Raw genomic sequence first — 22,949 nt, forward strand, 5'->3', positions numbered from 1 at the left:
GAGGGAAGGCACAGCTGGGCCAAGTCAGGAGAGAGAACAAGCCTAGAAGGAGGGCGGGGCGGGGAAAGGAAGCCCTATATAAGGTGGCTAGGAAGAGCTCTGAGGTGGTGGGTGTGAGTGAGGGGTGATGATGTGGAGTGAGAGCAGTAGGATGCAAGGGTGGCGGCTTGGAGGAGAGTTCTGGAAGGAGGAGATGAAGGAGGATGCAGAGGGTAAGCAGGCCAGGTTGAGCAGGCCAGCGAGTGGACTGAGAGGGAGTCTGGGTGAGGTATACCGCCCCTCCTTCCACAGAGCAGGGTCCTGCAGAATCCCTGGCCCCCCTGTGACGTCAGGAGCAGACTGCCCAGGGCCACGCCCAGTGGCAGCCGCAGCAAGCCCTGACAACTGTAACATCTTCTGTTGTGACTGGTTGGTCCAGATATTGTTTATGTTCTTGTGAGGTTTTTTTCCAAATTTCCTGTGATGATAAATAATTTAAAATACGATTTGTGTCAGGATTGTCTGATGTAGAAATGGTTTGGTAGTATTCACCAAATACATCGGCTAATTTTACAGAATTGGTTTGAGTTTTTCCTGGGTGCCTTTAATAGCTTGTATAGAATGTGAGGAGGTTTTTTCCTCTAATTTTCATGCAAGCAAGTTTATAGATTGGGTGGCCTTTTTTGTGTTCATCTTCTAGTTTTCTTATTCTAGATATCATTTCATTTCTAATGTTTTCTTTTTGCTCTTCATGACAGGAGGCAACGGAGATTAATTTCCCTCTAAGTACCACTTCCATAGCATCCTACACGTGGATTTGAGGAATGCCACATAGTTTGTTTCTATTGTTTAATTTCTAAAGAGACTTCAGAAGAAATTTATTTGTTAAATAAAAGTGATTTATTTAGTTTCCAATTTGTTTGATGTCATTTATTCTCAGTGTACATTCTGTCCAAGCATAGTCTGTCCACAACTTGTCTCCAATCCTTGATGTAAGAGTTTGACTGATTAATTTAGGAGATAAGAATATGTCATTTAAATATGTAATTTAGAAGATAAGAATATGTAATCAATCCTTGTGTATATATTGTGGATAGAAGAGAAGTATGTATAGTCTGTTACCAGTGGGTTTTGAAGATCAATAGATAAAGCCTAAGAGCCATTAATTGATCTTAGCAGCTTAGTAACTGTATTGTTAATTTTAATTGCTTTGACACGATAGGCAGTAAAATTTAAAAGGTCATTCAGAGAGGAGTGATACAAATGTTTACTGCTGACACATTGATTTACCCATGCTGAACGAAAGCAGAATTGAAAGCCAAGAGAATCAAGTGTACTCTGCATGAAGACAGCTCGTCAGGTTGTTTTGATCTACAAGCAGCTCTCCACACTGAAAGCAGTGAAAGCAGCTTTCTCAGTAATCATGCTTTGCGGTATTATCCAATACAATTTTTAAAGTTTGTATATGTACACTCACACATTATGCAATGCATTTATATTTTGTATCACTTTCATATTTATCAAAATACTTAATTTCACAGGTTAAGGGATGGCGTCATGGAAATATAAATAATAATAATAACTGTGCTTATATACCGCTCTTCTACACATATTAGTGCCTCACCCAGAGCAGTGAACATGTTAGTGTTATTCTTATCCCCACAATGGAGCTGGGGCTGAGAGGAGTGGCTGACCCAAGGCCACCTACTGAGCTCATGTCAGTAGTGGGATTCAAACCAGTAGACTGCTGATTATGGTTTAGAACACATACTTTGTGAAACATATGCATTCTAAATAACGCTGTATGAACATCACTGTAGTTCTTTTTCTAGTATGGTGTATAACTGGTGCTTTATCTTTGACAGCCAATTAAAAATAGTGAACAGTATCAGATACATGTTCTGTAATTGTTAGCAGAGACCAAGGATGATCTGGTCATGTAACTTTTCTTGTCATTTTTACTATCCATATCTCTTATCTTGCAGCTGGGCATAGTGGTACTTTTGGCTAGGTAGAATGTCACATGATTGGAAATAGTAAAAAAGAACTAAATTATGATTGGTTTGATATTTATCTTTGTTATCATATGAAAAGATCTTAGATTTCTGCATAAGATAATATATAAAAATGGTAATCCAAATAGCAGATCAGGGTTTTGGCCAAAAGAAATCCCATGAAGATCTAGGCAGGAAACTTACCCTTGTAATATGTGCTATGGTAGCTTGAATGCATTTCATCGTTAATCTGACTGAGTTAGATTTCATTAAGAAATGTTAGGAAACTTAATTCTTGTTGTGTTCATCTGTTCTATTTTTCTACGTTTTATTTAAATAAACATTTATATTTTGATACCTCACGTAATGAAAACGACTAGCGTTTGTTAATGAAAGAAGCCATTAAACTCTTAGGAGGAGTCTGTCTCCTGGTTGGGAGAGTGCAACAAAAACATACATCCCGTTTATTTTGTACTGAAAAGCAGTTTCTCTAAAACAGAGAAACGTGTTTTCAGTTCTCACTTGAAGGTTTCAAGCTGCTCAGGAACCTTCAACCCATCTCTACCGAGTATTTAATACTTTTTACTTAATGTTTAAAAGTTATGTTTAATATTTATGCCTAATATGATTATAGAAGCAATACTGTTTGAATTATCTGTAAACTTATTTGAGTTGGATTGTTAGTAAAATTACAATTTTATGAAATTTTTACCATTTTATAACATTACAACTTTGTACCAAAAAAGTGTTGCATGTAGAAGAGGTTGCCAAAAATAAAATTCCCCATCCCCATCCCCATCCGAAGACCAAGACCAAGACCAAGACCGGCCCCCGGGGCTTGCGGCTGCGCCGCTCCCCCCGACGCCCCCCGCCTCGCCTCCGGCTCATATTCACCAAATATGAATGCTGTGCTGTCACAGGATGGTATTGTCAACGATATTAAAAGGCACTAAGAAGTACAGGAAAACAAACAAGGATGCAGTTTCCAAATAAGAGGATCAGTGTAGGGCATTCATCAGGGCAACAAATGATCTTAGTCTGCCATGATGACGGCAACAATCAGACTGAAATGGATCATCTTTATGATGTGGCAACGGGGGTGGACAGGGTTGCCAAAGAAGCCATGGAAAATGGTTCTTCACCATTGGTCCCATCCCTCTTCCATCAACACTGCCTCATCTGGAGGAGATCCAACAGATAATGGGCTAATATGCAAGTACAAGCCAGCAGCAGGAGGCAGCACCACAGTGAAGCCAAGGACCATTGCTGCCTGTCTCCCTCGGCTCGTCTTTGCCTCACTTGCCTCATCATTGGTCATCTGTGGCTGGTGTCTCTGATCAAGAGGGATCACTGATGGGGCAACTGAGGCAAAGGCAAGCCAAGTGAGGAGGATAGGCAGCAGCTGCAGCACCAGGCTTTTCTGCACCACTAGACCACTGGCTGATTCTTGCCTAGCCAGCCTTATTGGCCCTCCTGGCTGCCTGGGCACTGACGTGTGTGTGTGTGTTGTGTGCAGACAAGTGGTGCCCCAGACCACCATCCCATAGGAAATTTTCTCCTAGAGGCCATAATGGCAAACCTGATCTTGCTTAGAAGCCCTTTATCTGTTACATTCTAGAGTATGATATTTGCTGCTTCACCATCCTCAGCCTCCCCAGTCTTACAGTTGCTGACTCCTGCTTGTGCCAGCAGATTTAGGGGTAATATCAGAGGATGATGTGGTTTAGGAAGGAAAGGAACCTCGGTGGCATATAATGTCATGGAGTCCTCCCTCCAAAGCAGCTATTCCAGGGGAGTTGATCTCTCTTAGCTGGAGATCAGCTGTAATTCCAGGAGAACTCCAGGCTCTATCTGGAGGTTGCAACCTTACCCGGTCTCCTTCTCTTCAAATCAGCTCTGCTGTTCCCTCCTGTATGCTTGAACCGTCTCTCCAAGCACCTGCTGACACTTCACTCAAAACCCTCTTCAGATACCAATACTTCATGCAGCTTTCCAACCAAGCTGTTACGAGGGAAGCGAAAAACATGGTCTGGGTGTGCTTTCAGTCCCGAGTCTGCAGAAAACTGCAGTCTGTTTTGTGCTGTTCCGTGAGCATATTGGCATAGAAAGGGTTAATTGAAGGGTACCAGTCCAGAGTTTTCATTTCTAAAATATTGTTCTGGAGTGTCTCTAACACATCCCACTGTTTTTTGTAGCACTGGCATTTCTTTAGCGCCCGTTCCGGGCTGTTTTGTGCTGTTCTGGGAGCTTTTTGGCATGGAATGGGTTAATAAAAGCGGGGCAGTCCAGAGTTTTCATTTCTAAAATATTGTTCTGGAGTGTCTCTAACACATCCCACTGTTTTTTGTGGCACTGGCGTTTCTTTAGTGCCCGTTCCGGGCTGTTTTGTGCTGTTCCGGGAGCTTTTTGGCATGGAAAGGGTTAATAAAAGCGGGGCAGTCCAGAGTTTTCATGTCTAAAATATTGTTCTTGAGTGTCTCTAACACATCCCACTGTTTTTTGTGGCACTGGTGTTTCTTTAGTGCCTGTTCCGGGCTGTTTTGTGGTGTTCCGGGAGCTTTTTGGCATGGAAAGGGTTAATTGAAGGGTGCCAGTCCAGAGTTTTCATTTCTAAAATATTGTTCTGGAGTGTCTCTAACACATCCCACTGTTTTTTGTGGCACTGGCATTTCTTTAGTGCCCGTTCCGGGCTGTTTTGTGCTGTTCCGGGAGCTTTTTGGCATGGAACGGGTTAATTGAAGGGTGCCAGTCCAGAGTTTTCATGTCTAAAATATTGTTCTGGAGTGTCTCTAACACATCCCCCTCTTTTTTGTGGCACTGGCATTTCTTTAGTGCCCGTTTCGGCCTGTTCCGTCTCGTTCCAGCTTTCACCCTGTCCCAAAGTAATGTATTATAATAACCAGCGCAAAGAAATAGAATAACAAAAAAGGAAGAACAAGAGAGCTGTTCCACAAGATCCAGGAAACCAAAGGGAAATTCAAACCATACAGTAAACATACCACAATTAAACCCCCTTCACGTTTCCTTCCGCTTTGCAGCTTTTTCACCCCACCACGCCCTGCGTCAGAATGGTCGCGAAAACTACGATTCCCATGAAGCACTTGGGAAAAGAACGCGACTCCCAACAGCCACTGCGCGTAATTTGCATGCAATTTCCGCAGAGGACACGTCGCCGGCGCTGCTGTCGAGTCTCGCCGGAAAGCGATCGAGGGGCAAAATGGCAGCCCCCGAAGTGGCCACTTCGCGAGAAGCGCCGCCGCCTCCGCTGGACGTACAGCTCCCGGACTTGGTGCCGCTCTCGTTGTTTGTGGCGCTGGTCGTCGTGGCCCTCACGCTGCGTGAGTGTCGGCGCTGTCCCGGTCGGATCCTCGCGTCTCCCGCCGCTTTGCCAGGCCGGAGAGGAGGCGAGAAGGGGAGGTCCGGCGGACAGGAGAGTCCCGAGCAGCGGCATAACCGGCAGGCATCCTGCAGGGCTGGCTCCTCCTAGGGAAAGAGTCCCTGTGTGATATCTGCCTGTCATGTTATGCCAGCCAAGGCCCAGAGTCGCTGTTGGCGGGAACTTCTGCTTCCCTCGTTTTTACACCCCCTCCCGCCGTTGCGTGTCCCATTAACCGTTTAGAGAACAAACCAGCCTTCACCAGCTCGCTGCTCCCCAGCTTCTGACAGACGAACTTTCTCACCCAGTCTCCTCATCGTTCTCCCTCCGCATCTCTTCACCCCATCTACCCAGTCTTTTCTTTGACTGGCTGCTCAGCTCTCCTGAGGCTGAGGCTTCTCCTTCCCTCACGCCTGACCTCTTCCTGCTTTTCTTGGCCCCCCAACCTGCCTCCTCCCCTTGCTCCTTTCCCTCTGGTTCTTGCCCTCCACTCACAACCCTGTTTTTACTGCCACTCCTCCCCAGGCTTCTGCTCTTCCCTTCACCTGTTGTTAGGTGCTTTTTGTGGTATTATAGGAATGGCACCTCCAGTTCTTTTTCTCCCTGCAATGTTTGTGCATGTGTAGACTGCTGTTCTGGTTTGTGGAAGGTTTTAGCTCCTCCTCTGTCTGAAAAGAACTTTTTGTATTTCCTTACAGTGCTGGAGTTTCTCCAGGTTTGCAGAAATACCTGTTCTGTGTGTCTCCCAAATAATGTCAGTATTGTTATAGTGTAGATTGGCTGAGATACTGAGCAAGTTAATAAGGCTGCTTAGAGAACTCATGGTAGAGACCAGGTTTCTATCTCACCTTTTTAGCTACAGCGCTTCATACAGCAAGTATCTTCTGTCTGTCCAGTCTTCATCTGGTCCAGACTAGAACACCAAAATCATGTCAGTCTTTCATGATACTGTATCCTTTAAACATCAGAAAACACTAAATTTGCCCTGAGCTTTCATCATAACAATAGACATGTCTACGCTACATATTACTCAACTGTCTGTAAATGGCAAATTTACAGTTTAACTATAAAGAAAGCACTGATAAGGCAAACATGAGAAAAATAGTTATGAAGAAAGTAGAACAAAAATCTTTACCAGAATGTCTAACACCATTTGTGTTAATTCATAAGCATTTTTGTCTGTTGCTCTTTTGTACCTGTCCTGAGATAAGGCAGATTTGGGAGATAAGGCAGGTTATATACATGTTGAATTCTATCCATCCATCCAGTACTGCTCATACGGCTATTGCTTTAAGCAGAAATTAAAAGAGGAAGAACCTTATGTGATATCATGTCTCTGATGTTTAATTATTGCCCCTATATAAATAGTTTGAATTAATAAAAAAATGTACTGGAAAATTAACTTCTGTGAATAAAGATGTATGTATGGGGCAGGTGTGTCAAAATAACTTTTTTGTACAGAACTTGAATTTAGTTCTGGCCATGATTAGTGATGGTATATGTAAAACAGCTTTTTTCATGTGTGGCAATATCAGTTGTCTTGGGTACAAGCAAAGGATAAACTCTTAAGATTTTATATTTCATTGTAGTGATTTTGAAATTTATCCAGACCAGGAAGAGCAGTCGGAGAGCGGTGCTTCTAGTGGGCCTCTGTGACTCAGGAAAAACCCTCATGTTTGCTAGGGTATGTGAGTTCCTTTCTCAACATTTAATCATTTGATCCCATTTTGTCTGTAGAGCACTTTTGAGATAAAGTATGAACATTATTTCCTAGTGTTATGCTTTATTTTAAAATATTGTTGCTTGTTTATGGAAGTGAATGTTTATTTTAAAATAGCTTCAAGTAGCTTAAATGTATCTGTACACTGGGCAGCTTAAATAAAATGCAGATATGCAGATATGTTCGGCCTGTAGTTGCAGAAATGTACGTGAAAGAAATGTTTTAGCTGCTGAGGCAGTATGTTATTCCTTTGTAGATGAGTTTTCGTTAAATAGCTTCATTAAATTCAAGGGGAAATGGTTGAAACAAAAATTGTGCTTTTTGCTAGGGTTTAGATTGTTAATAATTTTGGAACATTTAATTTCTCTGTGTTATTTTAATTTTAATAGCTGTTAACGGCCAATTTCCAAAATACGCAGACTTCCATAACAGATAATTCTGGCTTGTATAGAGTTAAGAATGATAAGGTAAGGAGACTTCATGTTTTGCTTTCTGTAATATTCTTCTGACTTCCGGGGCAGTAATGAACAATTGATATTTTATGGTCTAATAATCTGTAACAAGTGAAATAAGAGCTGCTAGTCTCTAGACTTCAGCCCTTCTCACAAATGTAAAGGTACACATGCAGTAAAGGATTCCACATTAAGGCATTTTCAGCTGTTCTTTTATTTCAAGCCCTTGTAATGTGCTAGACCCTAACCTTAAATTTCAGTTCCATCTCAGGGCCCCGATGTGCTGGCTACTTGTGCTCCATGACAAGCCTCTTTTGGACCACTTTCCCATTCACCTTAATAGTCAGGCACATTTCTCAGGGCTGCCAAGTAGGGCAGGGCTTATTGATTCCCTGTGAAAAACTCACTGTTGCGCGTGCACTTTTTTGCTCACTGGACAGGAAGGACTACGTACTGTTAACATCAGTAGCCCAAATTTTCATACTTATTAGCATGTGGTGATTAACCATGTGATGGTACTATTTTCATTGGTTAATTAATAAGAATATGTTTTTGAAAAATCAGTAACTTTGATTGGATTAAAAATTAAGGAATGCTTAAGTAACTTCTCCGGAAATTATCATGGGCCAGTCTACCCTCTTTGTCATTCTGATTTCCTTGGTGTAAAGTTTAGATTGCCAAAGAAGTATATTTCTCTTTAATATTAATTGCCTGTGTATTTACTTCTTTTAAATCATGTACACAGCTTTTTCTCAAAAATAGTTATCCTGATAACTGTTTACTCACTCCTCTTTCAAAATTATATCCAACATGCATGAAAATGATGATGGACTGCATGTACTAATTTTTCTAGAAAATGCGTGTAAATATATTCAGAGGCTTAAAGCATGAAATAAAATGATGAATCATGTTTTCTCTATAGACTTGAATTTATGGTAGAGACCAATGCTTAGGTTGGTTTGCACTTGTCCATAGCTCTCACATGAATGCTTCAGGAGCTCACAGAGTCCTGCCATTGAACTTCTGCCTAAATTTGGGGGGCTGTATACAATTCCCTGCTTGTGGCGAGCCCTTACAGTTGTTCAGATAGCAGTGGCTGTGTATACAACAGGCATGTAGTTGTGGGAGCACCATTTCATATAAATGGCACAACTGCTTGAGTGGAGCTCATCTGTGAGTTCATCAATGGTCCCATATACACTCGAAGTGCTTATTTAGGTCCATTGGCAAATGTGAACTAATCCAGTGTTGAGTCTGAAGAGACTAGCTGGTTGGGGTTTAATTATGGAGAAATACGCCCCTGTGTTTGTATAGAGATGAACTTGCTAGCTGCTAACAATTGATCACTATCTTTTATAAGGCTGCAGCTTTTCTGTGAGGTGTGCTGTTGAGCTACATCACAATTTTAATCTGGTTTCAAATGCTGTAAAGAGTCATTACTCGACAACTGTACATTCATTTCTCTCTTTTAGTACTGATTTCTTTTAGTACTGTCTATCTGCTCAGATAAATATTGTTTTAAGTATTGTCATGTTTGCTCTGAGAAATTCACATCCTAGGATTCTGTGACATGCTAAAACTGCTTCTACAGAGCTGGAAACTCTGGTAACTAGTCTCTTGCTTCATATGTGTACATCTGTTGTATACAACAATGTAGTTGGTTGGAAGTAAGTAGTAGTATACAGTTTGGTAACACCAAGTGCAATTACATCAATATTTTCAAAAATGAATTTGTTTCCTGATTGCATTGTTGTTCTCAAATTATCTGTTTACTGGTCTTTAGTAATGATAATGATAATGTTAATAACTTCACTTATGTACTGCTGTTCTAGACAGATTAGTGCATCATTCAGAGTGATGAACAAAGTCAGTGTTGTTATTATCCCCACAATACAGCCGGGACTAAGAGGAGTGGCTTACCCAAGGCAACCTACTGAGTTCATGACAGTAGTGTTTATTTGAACCAGCAGAGTCCTAATTCGCAACCCAACCACTTAACCTCTATGCTGCAGCAGCTCTCTAGTCCAGTGGCACCTTAGAGACCACTTGGGCTCTCAGCGATGGTATACAAAGTAAAATGAGTCCGCTTATAACAATTTATCACCTTCACTAAGGCAATAACTGCATAAGTAGATATAAAATGATGCAGTTAGTGTTTAGAACAAACTGGAATTGAACTTCTTGAAAGAGTTAGGAGGTATTTATCAGTTTAGGCTGATTACAGGAACAAATTGAGGCCTTAAGTACAAAACAGGTCAAGGCTTTAAATGTTTATCAGAACGTTACTGCTTCTTCTACAGAACTCAAGTGTGACTTTAATTGACCTTCCAGGACACAAGAGCTTGCGACTTCAGTTCTTGGACAGGTTCAAGGCTGCAGCTAGGTAATTATCAGACGAATGTTTCATTTTTTTTCAGTCTATAACCAGAAATATCTTGGATGATGAAGCTGAACTGGCATGTCATATATAAGTATCTTCTAGGCCTATGTTGCGTTAAATTTTTCTGTCTGGCCAGTTGGATGGGGGAAAGGCAACAGGACATGTTTGAGACTTGGAAGAGGTTTTCTGGAGAGAGTTATGTGTAGATGGAGGAAGTCAGTGAGGGCTGGAAACTCTTGACTCTTGACAATAATGGGCAGGCCTGTACAACATAAGGACAATATTGCCTTGGTGTAGTGGTTAAGAGTGGCAGGACTCTATTCTGGAGAACCAGGTTTGATTCCTCACTCCTCCACTTGAGTTGGGGGATCTTGGATCAGTCACAGCTCTTTGGGAGCTCTCTCAGTTCCACCCATCTCACAGGGTGATTGTTGTGAGGATAATAATAACACACTTTGTAAACTGCTCTGAGTGGGCATTGAGTTGTCCTGAGGAGATATATAAATCAAATGTTGTTATTATTATTGCCACCCCTTTCCTGAGGAATTCTAAATAACTACTAGTAACAAAGCTAGTTGTGGGGAAAAAATACAACGGGCTCTAGAAAGTGGAGGGCGGGCAGGCAGGCATTGCCACCTCCTCCAAGCCTGATCCTGTCTGGGTGAAGGGGGTGGGTGGGCATTGTCACCTGCTCTGCACCTGATCCTGGCTGGATGAAGGGAGGCAGGCATTGCAGCCTGCTCCACACCTGATTCCAGCTGGGTGAAGGGGGGCAGGCATTGCCTCCTGTTCCATTCCTGATCCCAGCCAGGTGCAGTCGGGGGGAGGGGGGAGGCATTGCCACCTGCTCCACTCCTGATCCCAGCCGGGTGAAGAGGGGTTGGACATTGCCTTCTGCTCTGTGCCTGATCTTGGCAGGTGAAGGTGGGGGGTGGGCATTGCCACCTGCTCCCCTCCTGATCCAGCTGGGTGAAGGGGGGTGGGCAATGCCCGCTGCTCTACTCCTGATTCTAGCTGAGTGAAGGCAGGGGCGAGCATTGCCACCTGCTCCCCTCCTGATCCCAGCTGGGTGAAGGTGGGGTGCAGACATTGCCATCCAAATAATGCAAGTTTATTCCGTGAAGACAACTCTAGATGCTTGTGAATAATTCCAAAATGATGAATAATATCATCTTACAGGTTGTCTAGATCCTGGTTAATACCATTTCAAATTTCATCTTTCTCAAAGAGTACACAGACAATATTTCCATAATAAAGTGTAGAGAATAAAGGGGAGGGTTACAAGGTGCCGAGGGAGATGTAGTGGTAGACAGTTCACAGAGAGAGCAGGAATAGTAGATTAACAAAACAGTTTTAAAAGAATACTCAGAATCAAAATTTTAACAATCCTTTTTAGATGATAACGTAGGAACATGATCCTCTTAAGTTAGTAAAAATGTAAAAGCAGCTCTTAAAGTGATTTGTTGTGCTCTGGTTGTGACTACTATTGAACCAACTTTTTAAAAAATCTGCATAGGCAATCAGAAGCCCTGCTAAGCAAAATTTCCACTTGGCTCCACCCACTTTTTAAAAACACTTGGCAGGCACCACAAGAAGTGTCAGTGGGCATCATGGTGGGGACCCCTGCTTTAGTGAATTGGCGAGAAGAATTTTCTGATTCACAGTGTAACTCTGCTAAGACTACATTGGTTAACACTGTTCTTGTAGAGTTGGTTTTTGACTGGAATTTGATTCTGCCTGGTAGCAGACTAAACTATTTTCCATTTAATGAAGTGCCATTTTGTTTTTTGCAGGGCGATTGTGTTTGTTGTGGATAGTGTAGCATTCCAGCGGGAGATGAAAGATGTGGCAGAGTTCCTGTACCAGATCCTGACTGACAGTGTGGTACTGAAAAATGCACCACCCCTGCTAATAGCCTGCAACAAGCAAGGTATTGGATAGAGTAGAACCTCACAATTTGTTAATTCACAACTTGCAATTTCACTTATTTGGATGCATCTATCAACTTGTGCTGTTGCATCGCCTGAAGCACAATCCTATATGTAGTGGTGTGCAATCCGGGTCTGGGATTGCAAATCCCCAGATCTAGGATTCAGGGGGAAAGCCAGATTTTCCCCGTTCTGGCTAAATCTGGCTTTCCTGAATCAAATCAAAGAATCCAGGGTCTGATTTGGGAACCTGGATCCAGACTGCTGGATAAATCCAGGAAGTGTAGCTTCAGCCTCTGGCTGGCTCCATCCGTCTGGGACTTGTCCCACTTTTTTCCAAGTAGGGAGGGGGATTGAGGCAGAGGGAGGGGGAGTGAGTGAGGGTGGGGGGAGTGAGTGAACAAGTGGCCTTGTCTACCTGGGTTTCATGAGTGACACTGGTTCAGTTGGGCTAAGTCACAACAGTCTCTCTTGCTTCAGTTTGGTTTGTGTGGCATTCTATGTTTTGACATGTGGTTTGATGTTGGTCCTTTTGATTTACTTTGGTTCTATTGGGCTTCCTCTTGCATTTGGGAGTATGTCTTTGGCCACTGGGAGCCTTGCCTATGTGTGTTTTTGCCTAAGATCCTGCTTGGAAATGTTTCCCCCAAGAAACAATAGAGAGTAGCTGGGCAGCTTGTCCAGGGAGCAAATGGGTTTGGCGGTGGGGACGGGACTTCAGTTTGGTTCTCTTGGGCTTACTCTGGGTTGAGGTTGCATTTGGGAGTGTGCCTTTGGATACTGGCATACTTATCCCTGTGTATTTCTGCCTGAGAGCATCCTTGGAAATGTTTCCTTCATAGGAAACAATAGAGAGTAGCTGGGCAGCTTGTCCAGGGAGCGCATGGGTTTGCGGTGTGTGTGTGTGTGTGTGCGCGCGCGTGTGTTTAGTTTGGTTCTCTCGGGCTTCCTCTGGGTTGAGGTTGCATTTGGGAGTGTGCCTTTGGCTACTGGCAGTCTTGTCCCTGTGTATTTCTGCCTGAGAGCCTCCTTGGAAATGTTTTCCCCATAGGAAACAATGGAGAATGGCTGGGAGCACCTTCTTCAGGTGGTCATAGAATTGGACCCTGGGATTCAATCTTCTTGAAACTTGGGAGGCCTTTAAACGACAGTCAGCAGTAGGTTCCTTGCACATTTGATGGAGTTGGCTTGAACAATGCTACCCCATCCCCCTGGACACTCCCCAGATAGTTTTACTCATAGGGAATAATGGCTGAATAAATCTGGGATTCTCTGATCTGTCTTAACCAGATCAGTGAGTCTGTCCCAGATTTCAGGAATCCCAGATTTTTTTGGGATCTGGATTTCCTGGATTTATTGGGAGTGTGCGCACACCCCTACCTATATTCGAGGAGTAGGGTACAGCCCACAAGCTGTAAGAAATGGTTGGTACACAGTTTTACAGCTGTTGTGGGTCATAAAAACACATAAGATTCTCTGCAGACAAAAATGATGGAGCTCTGTTCCCAAATTTCAGAGCAGTACAGAGACCCACAGCTAAGACATGAAGGTACACACTAGCATAGCAGAGCCCATGTTCTTTTAGCAGAAGAACATAGACTCCTGGCTAGAGATGGGCACGAACTGGTTAGAGATGGGCACGAACCGCATTACAAACTTCAAAAACCCACAAAATTGGTGATCATGATCCAGTGGTTTGTGATTGTCCATGGCAAACGAACCAGCGTTCGGAAGAGGCCTGGTTTGGTGTGTTTGGCCGCGGTTCGGGAAGCCAGACAGTCAGGCACCATCAATCAATTCCCCTGGCAACGGAAGCAGGGGAATGCCTGAACTGTGTCTGCGCTCCTTCTGTCACCCAGGAAACCCGAATGGAAGCCCAGCTTACCTTGATCGGCAGGTCTTCCTTCCAACCACGGAGCTGCAAAGCGGTTACAAGTTGGGAGAAGACACCCAGGGGAGGGAGGGGGAAGCGGGTGTTCTGTAGCCATGGGCACTCCAATCTCATCTCTGCAAACCCTGATAGGCAGCTCTGATGGCCAAACACAGACCTCCTGCGTTGCTGAACGGGACCCGTGCTTATAAATAGCCGTGGTCTCCCAGGCTGGGTTTCACTTTCAACGAGCAGTGGAATGGGACAGAACTCTTGCTTGCCACTTGCTAGCCTTTGAGGAGAGAGACTGAGAGTATAATTCAGCTTGGACTTGGGGGATAGGGATCTATCTCCTCTGGTTCCAGGGCTGCTGCCAAGCCCTGGGGCCAAGCTTAGCGGGCACCTCGGCTGAGGGCTCACAGTATTATCACTGCCTGATCTGGTGGTCAGGCTTGTGGTTGTGCTGCTGGGCTAGCGCTATAGCCTCAGCCTCTGGTGCCAGGGCTGCTGCCAGGCCCTGGGGCCAAGCTTAGCGGGCACCTCGGCTGAGGGCTCACAGTATTATCACTGCCTGATCTGGTGGTCAGGCTTGTGGTTGTGCTGCTGGGCTAGGGCTATAGCCTCAGCCTCTGGTGCCAGGGCTGCTGCCAGGCCCTGGGGCTAAGCTCAGTGGACACCTCAGCTGAGGGCTCACTTTAGTGCCTGATCTGTTCAGGTCTGTGGGAGTGGTGGCCTAGGGCTCTAGTCCCTCCCTCCGTCTGGTGCCAGGGCTGCTGCCAGGCCCTGGGGCCAAGCTCAGTGGGCACCTGGCCTGAGGGCTCACCAAATGATTCTTCTTATTATCACAATCATTATCATTTTAATTCTTATTCTTATTATTACCATTATTATTCTTAGTCTCTGTGCCTGTTCTGTCCAGGCATCTTGGTGTGCTGGGCTACGGCTGTAGCCCCAGCCTCTGGTTCCAGTGCTGCTGCCAGGCCCTGGGGCCAAGCTCAGTGGGCACCTCAGCTGAGGGCTCACACAGTATTATTAATGCTTGATCTGGTCAGGTCTGTGGGAGTGGTGGGCTAGGGCTCTAGTCCCTCCCTCCCTCTGGTGCCAGAGCTACTGCTAGGCCCTGGGGCCAAGCTCGGTGGGCACCTGGGCTGACGGCTCAGTGCCTGATCTGGTGGTCAGGCATCTTGGTGTGCTGGGCTAGAGCTCTGGCCTCAGCCTCTGGTTCCAGGGCTGCTGCCAGGCCCTGGGGCCAAGCTCAGTGGGCACAGCGGCGGAGGGTACACACAGTCATCTCCTTTCCTGTCCTCCTTAATTCTAGTTTGGTGGCACAATGAGTCTTCCTGTTGTGTTGGCCGCCAAGGGTGGTTGTGGGATGAAGTGTGATGGCAGTCTTCCTGGTTCAGTTGTGGAAAGCAGTATTGGGTGTGGCTTGGGGGCAGCAGAGAGTCCTCCTGCTCCCCCCAATTCACCTGTGTGGGCTGTGGAGGAGGCCAAAGAGATCTTTGCGCAGGGGGGAGAGAGGAGGGGTGAGTGGGCGATGGATCCCTGGAGGAATGGTATGTGTGTTATGAAAGATCCCTCCCGTCCCCATCCCAAACTCTCGGTGGTGTCCCCGCCTGCAGTCCACCCCTCACCCTGTTGTCCGTGTCCAGCCCCACAGTGCAGCCTGTAACCATTTGTCCTCCTTCCCCTGGGACAGTTAGTGGTCGACATTTCAATGCTTCCGTATGGAGGCACTTTCAGGCCCTTCCTGATGACCCTCTTGTGGTGCGGTGCTGTGCCTGTGATGTCCTGGTGCGCAGGGGCAAAAACCCGAAGCACCTGTCTTTGATGTCCCTGACTCGGCACCTGAAGAAGCACCACCCGAGCCTGTTTCCCTCCTCACCCAGTGAAACATCCATTGGGGGGAGAAAGGGGGCCACCAGCTCTTCTGAGTGGGGGTCAGTGGGAGGGTCTCTTTGCCCTGAGGGTGATGCTGGTGAGAGCAGAGCGCTCCGGCAGGCCGCGCTCATGGAGGTTGTCCCCTCGGGGTCTGGGACAGTGCCACTTAGAACCTCGAGGCTGATGGCTCAGGAGGCGGGCCTTTGCTTCTTGGCAGAGACGATTGCCCTACATGGCTTGCCCCTATCCAACGTGGACTATGTGGGCTTCCGCAGGCTACTAAAACATTTCGCCCCTTGGTTCTCCATGCCGTTGCCACGCACTCTTGCCTGTCGAGTCCTGTGGGTATCTCGAATGAGGGCTGGAACGTTTGGGTCAGGTTTAGCCAGGCCCACTCCCACTGCTAACAGGCTTCTGAGACCTTGATAGGCCTTCCTGGCACAGCCAGATTATCATGACACCTCCTTTCTGCGAAGGCAGGAAAGTGGGTGATGCTGGAGGCAGCCTCCTTTGGGCACTTGCGCAGCAGCTCAGGAACCGTTTCATATATAGTTTAGCCGCAAGGTGCCCCCATCCATCGCAAACGCTGAGCCCTCTAAGCAGGGGGGAATGGGTCGCTTGACATGTCCTTCCCGCAAAGGCAGGAAGGTGGCCGATGTCAGCTGCTGCTGCTGCTGTCCCATTTCTGTCTCCCCCTCTCAGGAACCACTCTGACCCATCCAAGCAATGTCTCCTGTCCTGCCCATCCCCTACTTTCCGCAAAGGCAGGACGGCAGGTCATGTCAGCCGCTGCTTCACGAGGGACCATCCTGTTACTGCTCCCTCCTTGGTTACACAGCTTGGTTGCTATCGCGCAGCCGATTATATTGTATAGAGATACAGTCGGTTGCACAGCGTGGCAGCTCCCCTGTCAATGGGACTGACTGGACCACTTTCAGGTGGGTGGGAATGTGTCCTGCAACTCCCGTCCTTCCTGTCAAGGCAGGAAGGTGGGTACTGTTGGCTGCCGCCACCGCACTGTTCCTCAGTGGGACCCTTGGGTGAGGACCCGCAGTTGCTGAGGGATCTTCCCCCTCCCCCTCCTCATGATGACATGTCCTCTCCCTCCCATCCTTTCTGGCAAGGCAGGAAGGTGGGTACTGTCAGCTGCTGTCGAAATTTTCCTTAGTGGGACCCTGAGGTGAGGACCTGCAGTTGCTGGGGGATCAGGCCCCCGTCCGAATGTCATGTCCTCTCCCACCCATGCCGGGAATATCAGTGCGCTCCTCTTTGGCCTGGTGGGCAGGCACATGGGAGGTGCTGCTGGTGAGTGGCCAGACCTCCCGCCCCCTGAGGGGAGGTGGCTCGCCGCCGCCTCCCCGTGCCCACCAGGCCCGGTGGCCGCCAGCAATACCCACCGTTCCTACATTGCTGGGAATACAAGTGCGCTTCTCTTTGGCCTGGTGGGCGGGCACATGGGGGGTGCTGTTGGCGAGCGGCCAGACCCCCTGCCCCCTGAGGGGAGACGGCTTGCCACTGCCTCCCCGTGCCTGCCAGGCCCGGCGGCCACCGTCATCACCCACGTTCCTGCCCTTGCTGAGAATACCAGTGCGCTCCTCTTTGGCCTGGTGGGCAGGCACATGGGAGGTGCCGCTGTCGAGCGGCCAGACCCCCTGCCCCCTGAGGGGAGATGGCTTGCCACTGCCTCCCCGTGCCTGCCAGGCCTGGCGGCCACCGTCATCATCCACATTCCTGTCCTCGCTGGGAATACCAGCGCGCTCCTCTTTGGCCTGGTGGGCAGGCACATGGGAGGTGCCGCTGGCGAGCGGCCACAACTCCCCCCCCTTGAGGGGAGGCGGCTCATCGCTGCCTCCCCATGCCCGCTAGGCCCGGCGGCCGCCATCATCACCCACCTTCTGTACACTGGACCAACATCAAATGGTGGCTCTAATTTTATCGAGTGGGAGTTTCCTGGGGGCCTTGGATTGGAGAGGGTATAACTCCAAGATCCCTTTTGCAATCTTGTCCAAACTTGGTCTGATGGCTGTAGGAGAGCCTGCAAAACACTCCCCGGGAATATGGGCTCTCTAAGTGCCATGGGGGCCGTTTTGCGCCCAACAAACCGCGAACTGCAAACCTGTTCGGCAACGGAAAATGTTCGTTGCAGTTTGAGACCTCGGGATTGTCGTCGGCACCGAACCACGAACTGCAGAGTCATTACATTTTTTTGGTTCATGCCCATGTCTACTCCTGGCCTCTGTGAAGTTTTCAATGTCAAACCACAGATGTTGTATTCTTTCTGTTTAACGTTATAGTTAATATAAAGATATTTTCCTTCCTTCTTTAGATGTCACAATGGCAAAATCCTCCAAACTTATACAGCAGCAGCTGGAAAAAGAACTGTAAGTTGAAGTGGTTGGTTTGTCATTCATGTTACCTATCCTAGGATCACAGCATCATAAAGTCGGAAGAGGCCAGATAAGCCATCTAGTCCAAACCCCAGGTTGAGAGATACAGGTGGGCTGGTCTTTGATCATAATAAATGAAACTGAACTGAGTAGATATAAAGATAATGCTACTCAAACAGATGTCTGTCTAACCACTGTTCAAAGATCTTCATTCAGTGAGAGTCCACCAGAACCATAGGTTCTATTGTCCAACTGCTGTCACCATTAAGAAGTTTCTCCTGATGTTCAGCAGAAAGGTGGGCTTTAGTGCACATCTGCTATATTGTGTTATTTGAATACTTCCTTTTCATTGGAATTGGATAGTAGAAAGGGAAGAAACACTGAGATTATTTGCTATGAGAAATACTACAGGCAGTAGAGTAGGACTTGGTGGCAATTGCCTGACTTGTTGCATGTAATGTTGAAAAGGATTATATAAATGGCATCACATAAGTCAGTTTAATCAAATTAGTTCATGCTTTCATAGTTTAAAAATATTAAAATTATTACACTGAACAAGGCTAAACTTGGTTCCTGTAGGGTCAAGAATATTATTTCAGATACGTTAGTTAATAATTTTTCATTAGGTTAACAGTTTCATTGCTGCTGATTTTGTCTTGGTATCCAGCAGGTGGCAGTAATGTAACGAGTTCAGCATGCAGAAATCTGCAGAAGGCCAGCCGCTGAAGTTCTCACGCTCGCTGACTGATGCGGATTTACTAATTTTCAGATTCCATTCTTAGAAATGTATTTTGACTTTCAAAAGAATAGACTTCAAGTGCTGACAGATGAAAGTTAGAAACTTAAATGAATGTGTCACCTCCTTTTCCCCCCAAAGCATTAATTTTCCTGCAAATACCAAATTTTACAAATACCTCTAAGTTATTACATTTATTTGTTGCATTTATACTCCATATTTCTTCTCAGTGCTGCTTATGTAAAATTCTCCTATCCAGGTAGTGACCAGGCCTAGACCTTCTTAGTTCAGCAAGGTTGTTGAATCATATACCCTTCAAACATACCTGGCCCCTACTTTTAATGATATAACATTATGCAGATTCATTATTGCATGATTCATTTTGAGTACAAGTAATTTTTATTACATATCTCTAGTTTTCTTACATTAAGTGGACTTGTTAGTACTGAAGTTAAGAAAAACATTGGGATTTGTATAGGGCTTCAGCTTCAGAAGTTTGCTTGTATGATGTTCACAAAATACTTCCTTGCCTTCACTGGGTTTATACATTTACATTTTTAGTTACATTGGTGCATAGGAAGAGGATAAAACTGATAATTGTAGAAAACTAATACATTTATCGCTGCAGTCCCATGTTAATCTCTAGAAAAGTCAACATGCTACAAAGGTGAAATCAAAGAAAAACATCTTTTGTTTTCCCATCCTACTTCCTGTCCTCTTCCTACCATGAAAAATGCTGCTAGTTACACAGATGAATAAAAATGGCTGGACAATGAATACCTGAAGCTTTTAAGGAAACTATACATAAAACGTTATGGATGGACATTGTTTTGATTGATTCTATAGCCTTTTTTTAAAAAAAGGTTATAGTTGGTTCATGGCCATGTCTCTGTGAGCTAGAATGGTAACTCTTCTCCTGAACTGGGAGCATATGTATAGTCAGTTTAGCATTGATCTCTCTAAAAGTGATTGTATGTTGAAGTGCTTAAAGCACAAGTCTCAAAACAGGTGTGCATGTAATTCATTCTCTCTTTCCTAACAGCAATACCTTACGTGTGACCCGCTCTGCTGCTCCCAGCACACTGGATAGTTCAAATTCTGGATCTGCCTCTCAGCTTGGGAAGAAGGGCAAAGAATTTGACTTCTCCCAACTACCCATGAAGGTGGACTTTATGGAATGCAGTGCCAGAGGAAGCAAGGGAGAGGAGGGTAGTGGTGACATCGATGACTTGGAAAAATGGATAGCCAAAATTGCTTGAGTGTAGGGAAGCATCAAAGACAGCTACTAGAAAATGTGTGAATTTGAATGGTATGTGAAATCTCACACAGGAAGGATGAGTCCTGGAAGTGACCTAGGTGGGGCGGTTGAAGCCATTGGAACTACAATAATGGGAAGGTCATTCTTGCATTCTGCTGTACTTTGGGATGCTTTTCTGCTTGCTGGTGTTAATGACTATGTTATATTGCAGAATTCCTCCAAATATACACCACAAACTGTAGTCGCTTTTCTTGTTCCCGCTCTTCTTTCATTATTTTTTCCTACTGTGTTTTATCTAGGTATGCTTTACATGAGGATTCTATATTGTATGAAAGTTATAAGACCATTATTTCAGAAATGGAACCTCCTCCTCCTTGCTTGCCTTCCATCCATTGGTACCATCATCTGATATGCTTCTGTTAAAAACCTAGTTACTCATGTGTCATACCTTACTTCCTTTCCTTGTTTGGGAAGGAGAGCAGTGTTTTGGAATAAATGAATTCTGTGAGCATCTGTGAAAGCCGCATGTTGCCAGATATTCAGACATCTCAGTCGGAGATGTCAGCGTCTGCTGCGTTTAGCATTGCATTTTCTTGCTGCTAGGTTTGTGGTTTCAGGCTTCTATGAACTGTTCTTGAATAACTGCTCCGGAGAGTCAAAAAATCCAAGTTGTTGAGAAGGTTTTTGGTTCTATTTCTAAGGCTTTTTTTCAGTCATAGAGAAAAATGGTATGATATTGCTGAGTTGATATGACAGTATTTGAAATATGCTTCTGGCAAACACTTCCATATTAATTGGCCGATGTGCCCAAGGATGAGGGCCTTCCTAGCTTTAGGTAAGAACTAATGTAATACTCTCTTAGACTTCAGACAATGATAATGTTGTGTAATTGTTCTCCATTCTGGTAGTTTTACTTCTTGGTGGGTTTGGGTCTTAATATACTAAATGGAAAATTGTCAGTGCCCAGGTATCAAAAGATGTTTCTGCTGTAAGAATTTTGTTGTTCTATTGTTAGAAAAGACAAATGTTGGGACTGTGTATCCACGCTTGGCCACCAAGCTAGAGTGATTCTCAGGGTGACACTGATCTAGTTTGCAAGAAATTCTTTATGAACAGGAAAAACGTGGCTTACAATTATTTTAACATGTCACAAGAAGTATTTGGGCTTACTTCATGTAATAGGAAAGAGATGTTTGCTGCATGTCCCAGCAGTGAAGGAAGATGATCATCTGCAAACATTTGGTAAACATATGCCTGCAAGTCTCATCCAGCTGTTATTCCTGGATTCAGGTTTTCTATATGTCCACAGATGCTGATCTCCTTTTCAAGCACTAGTGTCCACTGCCTATTCCAGCAGTGACACATACATGCATCTCTTTCATATTGTGAGAAGTGTACCCAAGGTTTTATCTGCATACAGTATAATCAGTGTGTGTTAGAGACTGTTTACACATGGACTATTTGCCCCCTGTTTGGCCCTGTATTGTGTTAAATTTTTTTCTGATTTATGCACAGCATCTGATACCTTCAGTGGTGATCTTGGCACTATGTCGGGGTTTGCCCAAGTTTTAATGGATGCTGGTTTATTGTGCCGGAACTGACTCCCGCCTTTCCTCTATCTGCCCTAGACCTGCCCCCTGCACATTAATTGGCATTAATTGGTCTCCTCTCCCCCTTTTCTTCTCACCTCCCCTCTGCTCCTTGGGGGCGCTCAGCCCGTGTGTCACACACTGCAGTTCTCTTGCCTTGTTTTGGACATTCTGAGGAGTGTCTCTCCAATCAGCACCTACATTCTGTCTAAACACTAGGTTTGCCAAATACCAGGAGGGGCCTGGAGATCTTACAGAATTACAACTCGCAAGAACAGAGTTCAGTTCCCCTCTAGGAAATGGCTGGTTTGGAAGATGGCCTCCATAGCATTATATCCTTACAAGGTTCCTAACCTGCCCAAACCCTGCCCTCTTCAGGCTCCCACCCCCCAAATCTCCAGGAATCCCCCAACCTGGAGTTGGCCAGCCTACTATACATATGTAAACTGAAGGTTTCTGGATGACTTGAAATCCAAGTAATCTCTGCTATGCAGTGTAATTATAGATTAGTCTGCATACAACCACAGCAATCAGGATCTCCCAGAACAGAAGATGCAAAATGAATTATCAAGGCTCAGCCCCAGGAGATCCCAGAAAACTTCACAACAGATTCTAGCTGTAGAGGACAGGAAGATAACGGCCTTAAATCTCTTAGGACAAGACGGTTTTAGCCTGAACTTGTATGAGCTACAGTTGTGAGAGGAGAGAGAGAAGGAGGGAGTCTCGGGCAGGATGTTAGCGATTGGTTGCTTTAGCAATTTAACAGTTGTGAAAAACAAATTATGTGCAATGAGTTAAGCATTTTCAGAGGATCTTTTTTCCAATCAGAACTCTTTTTCCAATAGGGGAGCTGTGTGGACAATTAATATCGGAGAGAAATCCAACACAGAGGTGGAGGTACATAATGGTGAGGTGGAGGTACATAATCAAACAAGAACAGGCTAAATAAATGAGCTTTCACTTCTGAAAAGATCAGGAGCAAGGCGAGAGTGTGAAAAGGGTTACAGTTAATAGCATGGCATTTTCCCTGTTGTGGATTGGTTGAAAATTGGCTTTGTATCTCAGAGCAAATCCTGCTGTGGATCACAGTTCACCTCATTAACTGCTTGTTATGTTCATGCACGGTAGCAAGAGATGGATGCTCAGCCTCAGAAGAATGTGCATCTCACGATGGCCGAGGCCCAAGGTCCAGGAAGCTTTGTATGTTTTGCATTCACAAACGCACAGGTGTAAGCATCAAATCTTTTCAATTACTCTTTAAAAATACCTGTGAATAAAGTCATTTACTAACTGTTTGGTTGCTTGGCTCTTCTCTAATGCTCCTCTGATATCCCTTGTCACTCTTAATATTATTTGCTTCAAATCAAGGTGGGGATGTTTTATACAGTTCTGTCATCGA

The 22,949-nt window shown here is 45.2% G+C and overlaps 1 protein-coding gene across 1 annotated transcript; it reads left to right on the forward strand.

Moving 5' to 3' along the window:
- Positions 1–5,131: 5,131 nt before the first annotated feature.
- On the forward strand, positions 5,132–22,845 carry SRPRB (SRP receptor subunit beta). The gene is made up of 7 exons (XM_054982812.1): positions 5,132–5,311; positions 6,939–7,033; positions 7,459–7,536; positions 9,822–9,904; positions 11,695–11,831; positions 17,907–17,961; positions 19,746–22,845. The coding sequence occupies exons 1-7, from the start codon at positions 5,191–5,193 to the stop codon at positions 19,960–19,962; spliced, it is 786 nt and encodes a 261-aa protein (XP_054838787.1). The 5' UTR covers positions 5,132–5,190; the 3' UTR covers positions 19,963–22,845.
- Positions 22,846–22,949: the final 104 nt, after the last annotated feature.

This window comes from Eublepharis macularius, chromosome 6 (assembly GCF_028583425.1).
Source record: "Eublepharis macularius isolate TG4126 chromosome 6, MPM_Emac_v1.0, whole genome shotgun sequence".
Lineage (NCBI taxonomy): Eukaryota > Metazoa > Chordata > Lepidosauria > Squamata > Eublepharidae > Eublepharis > Eublepharis macularius.

What these genes read in the sequence shown, in the direction of transcription:
- SRPRB (XM_054982812.1), top strand. Translation starts at nt 5,191, where the DNA reads ATGGCAGCCCCCGAAGTGGCCACTTCGCGAGAAGCGCCGCCGCCTCCG. An exon ending in AGGTTCAAGGCTGCAGCTAG is followed by an intron (nt 9,905 to 11,694) that starts GTAATTATCAGA and finishes TGTTTTTTGCAG; the next exon opens with GGCGATTGTGTTTGTTGTGG. An exon ending in CAGCAGCTGGAAAAAGAACT is followed by an intron (nt 17,962 to 19,745) that starts GTAAGTTGAAGT and finishes CTTTCCTAACAG; the next exon opens with CAATACCTTACGTGTGACCC.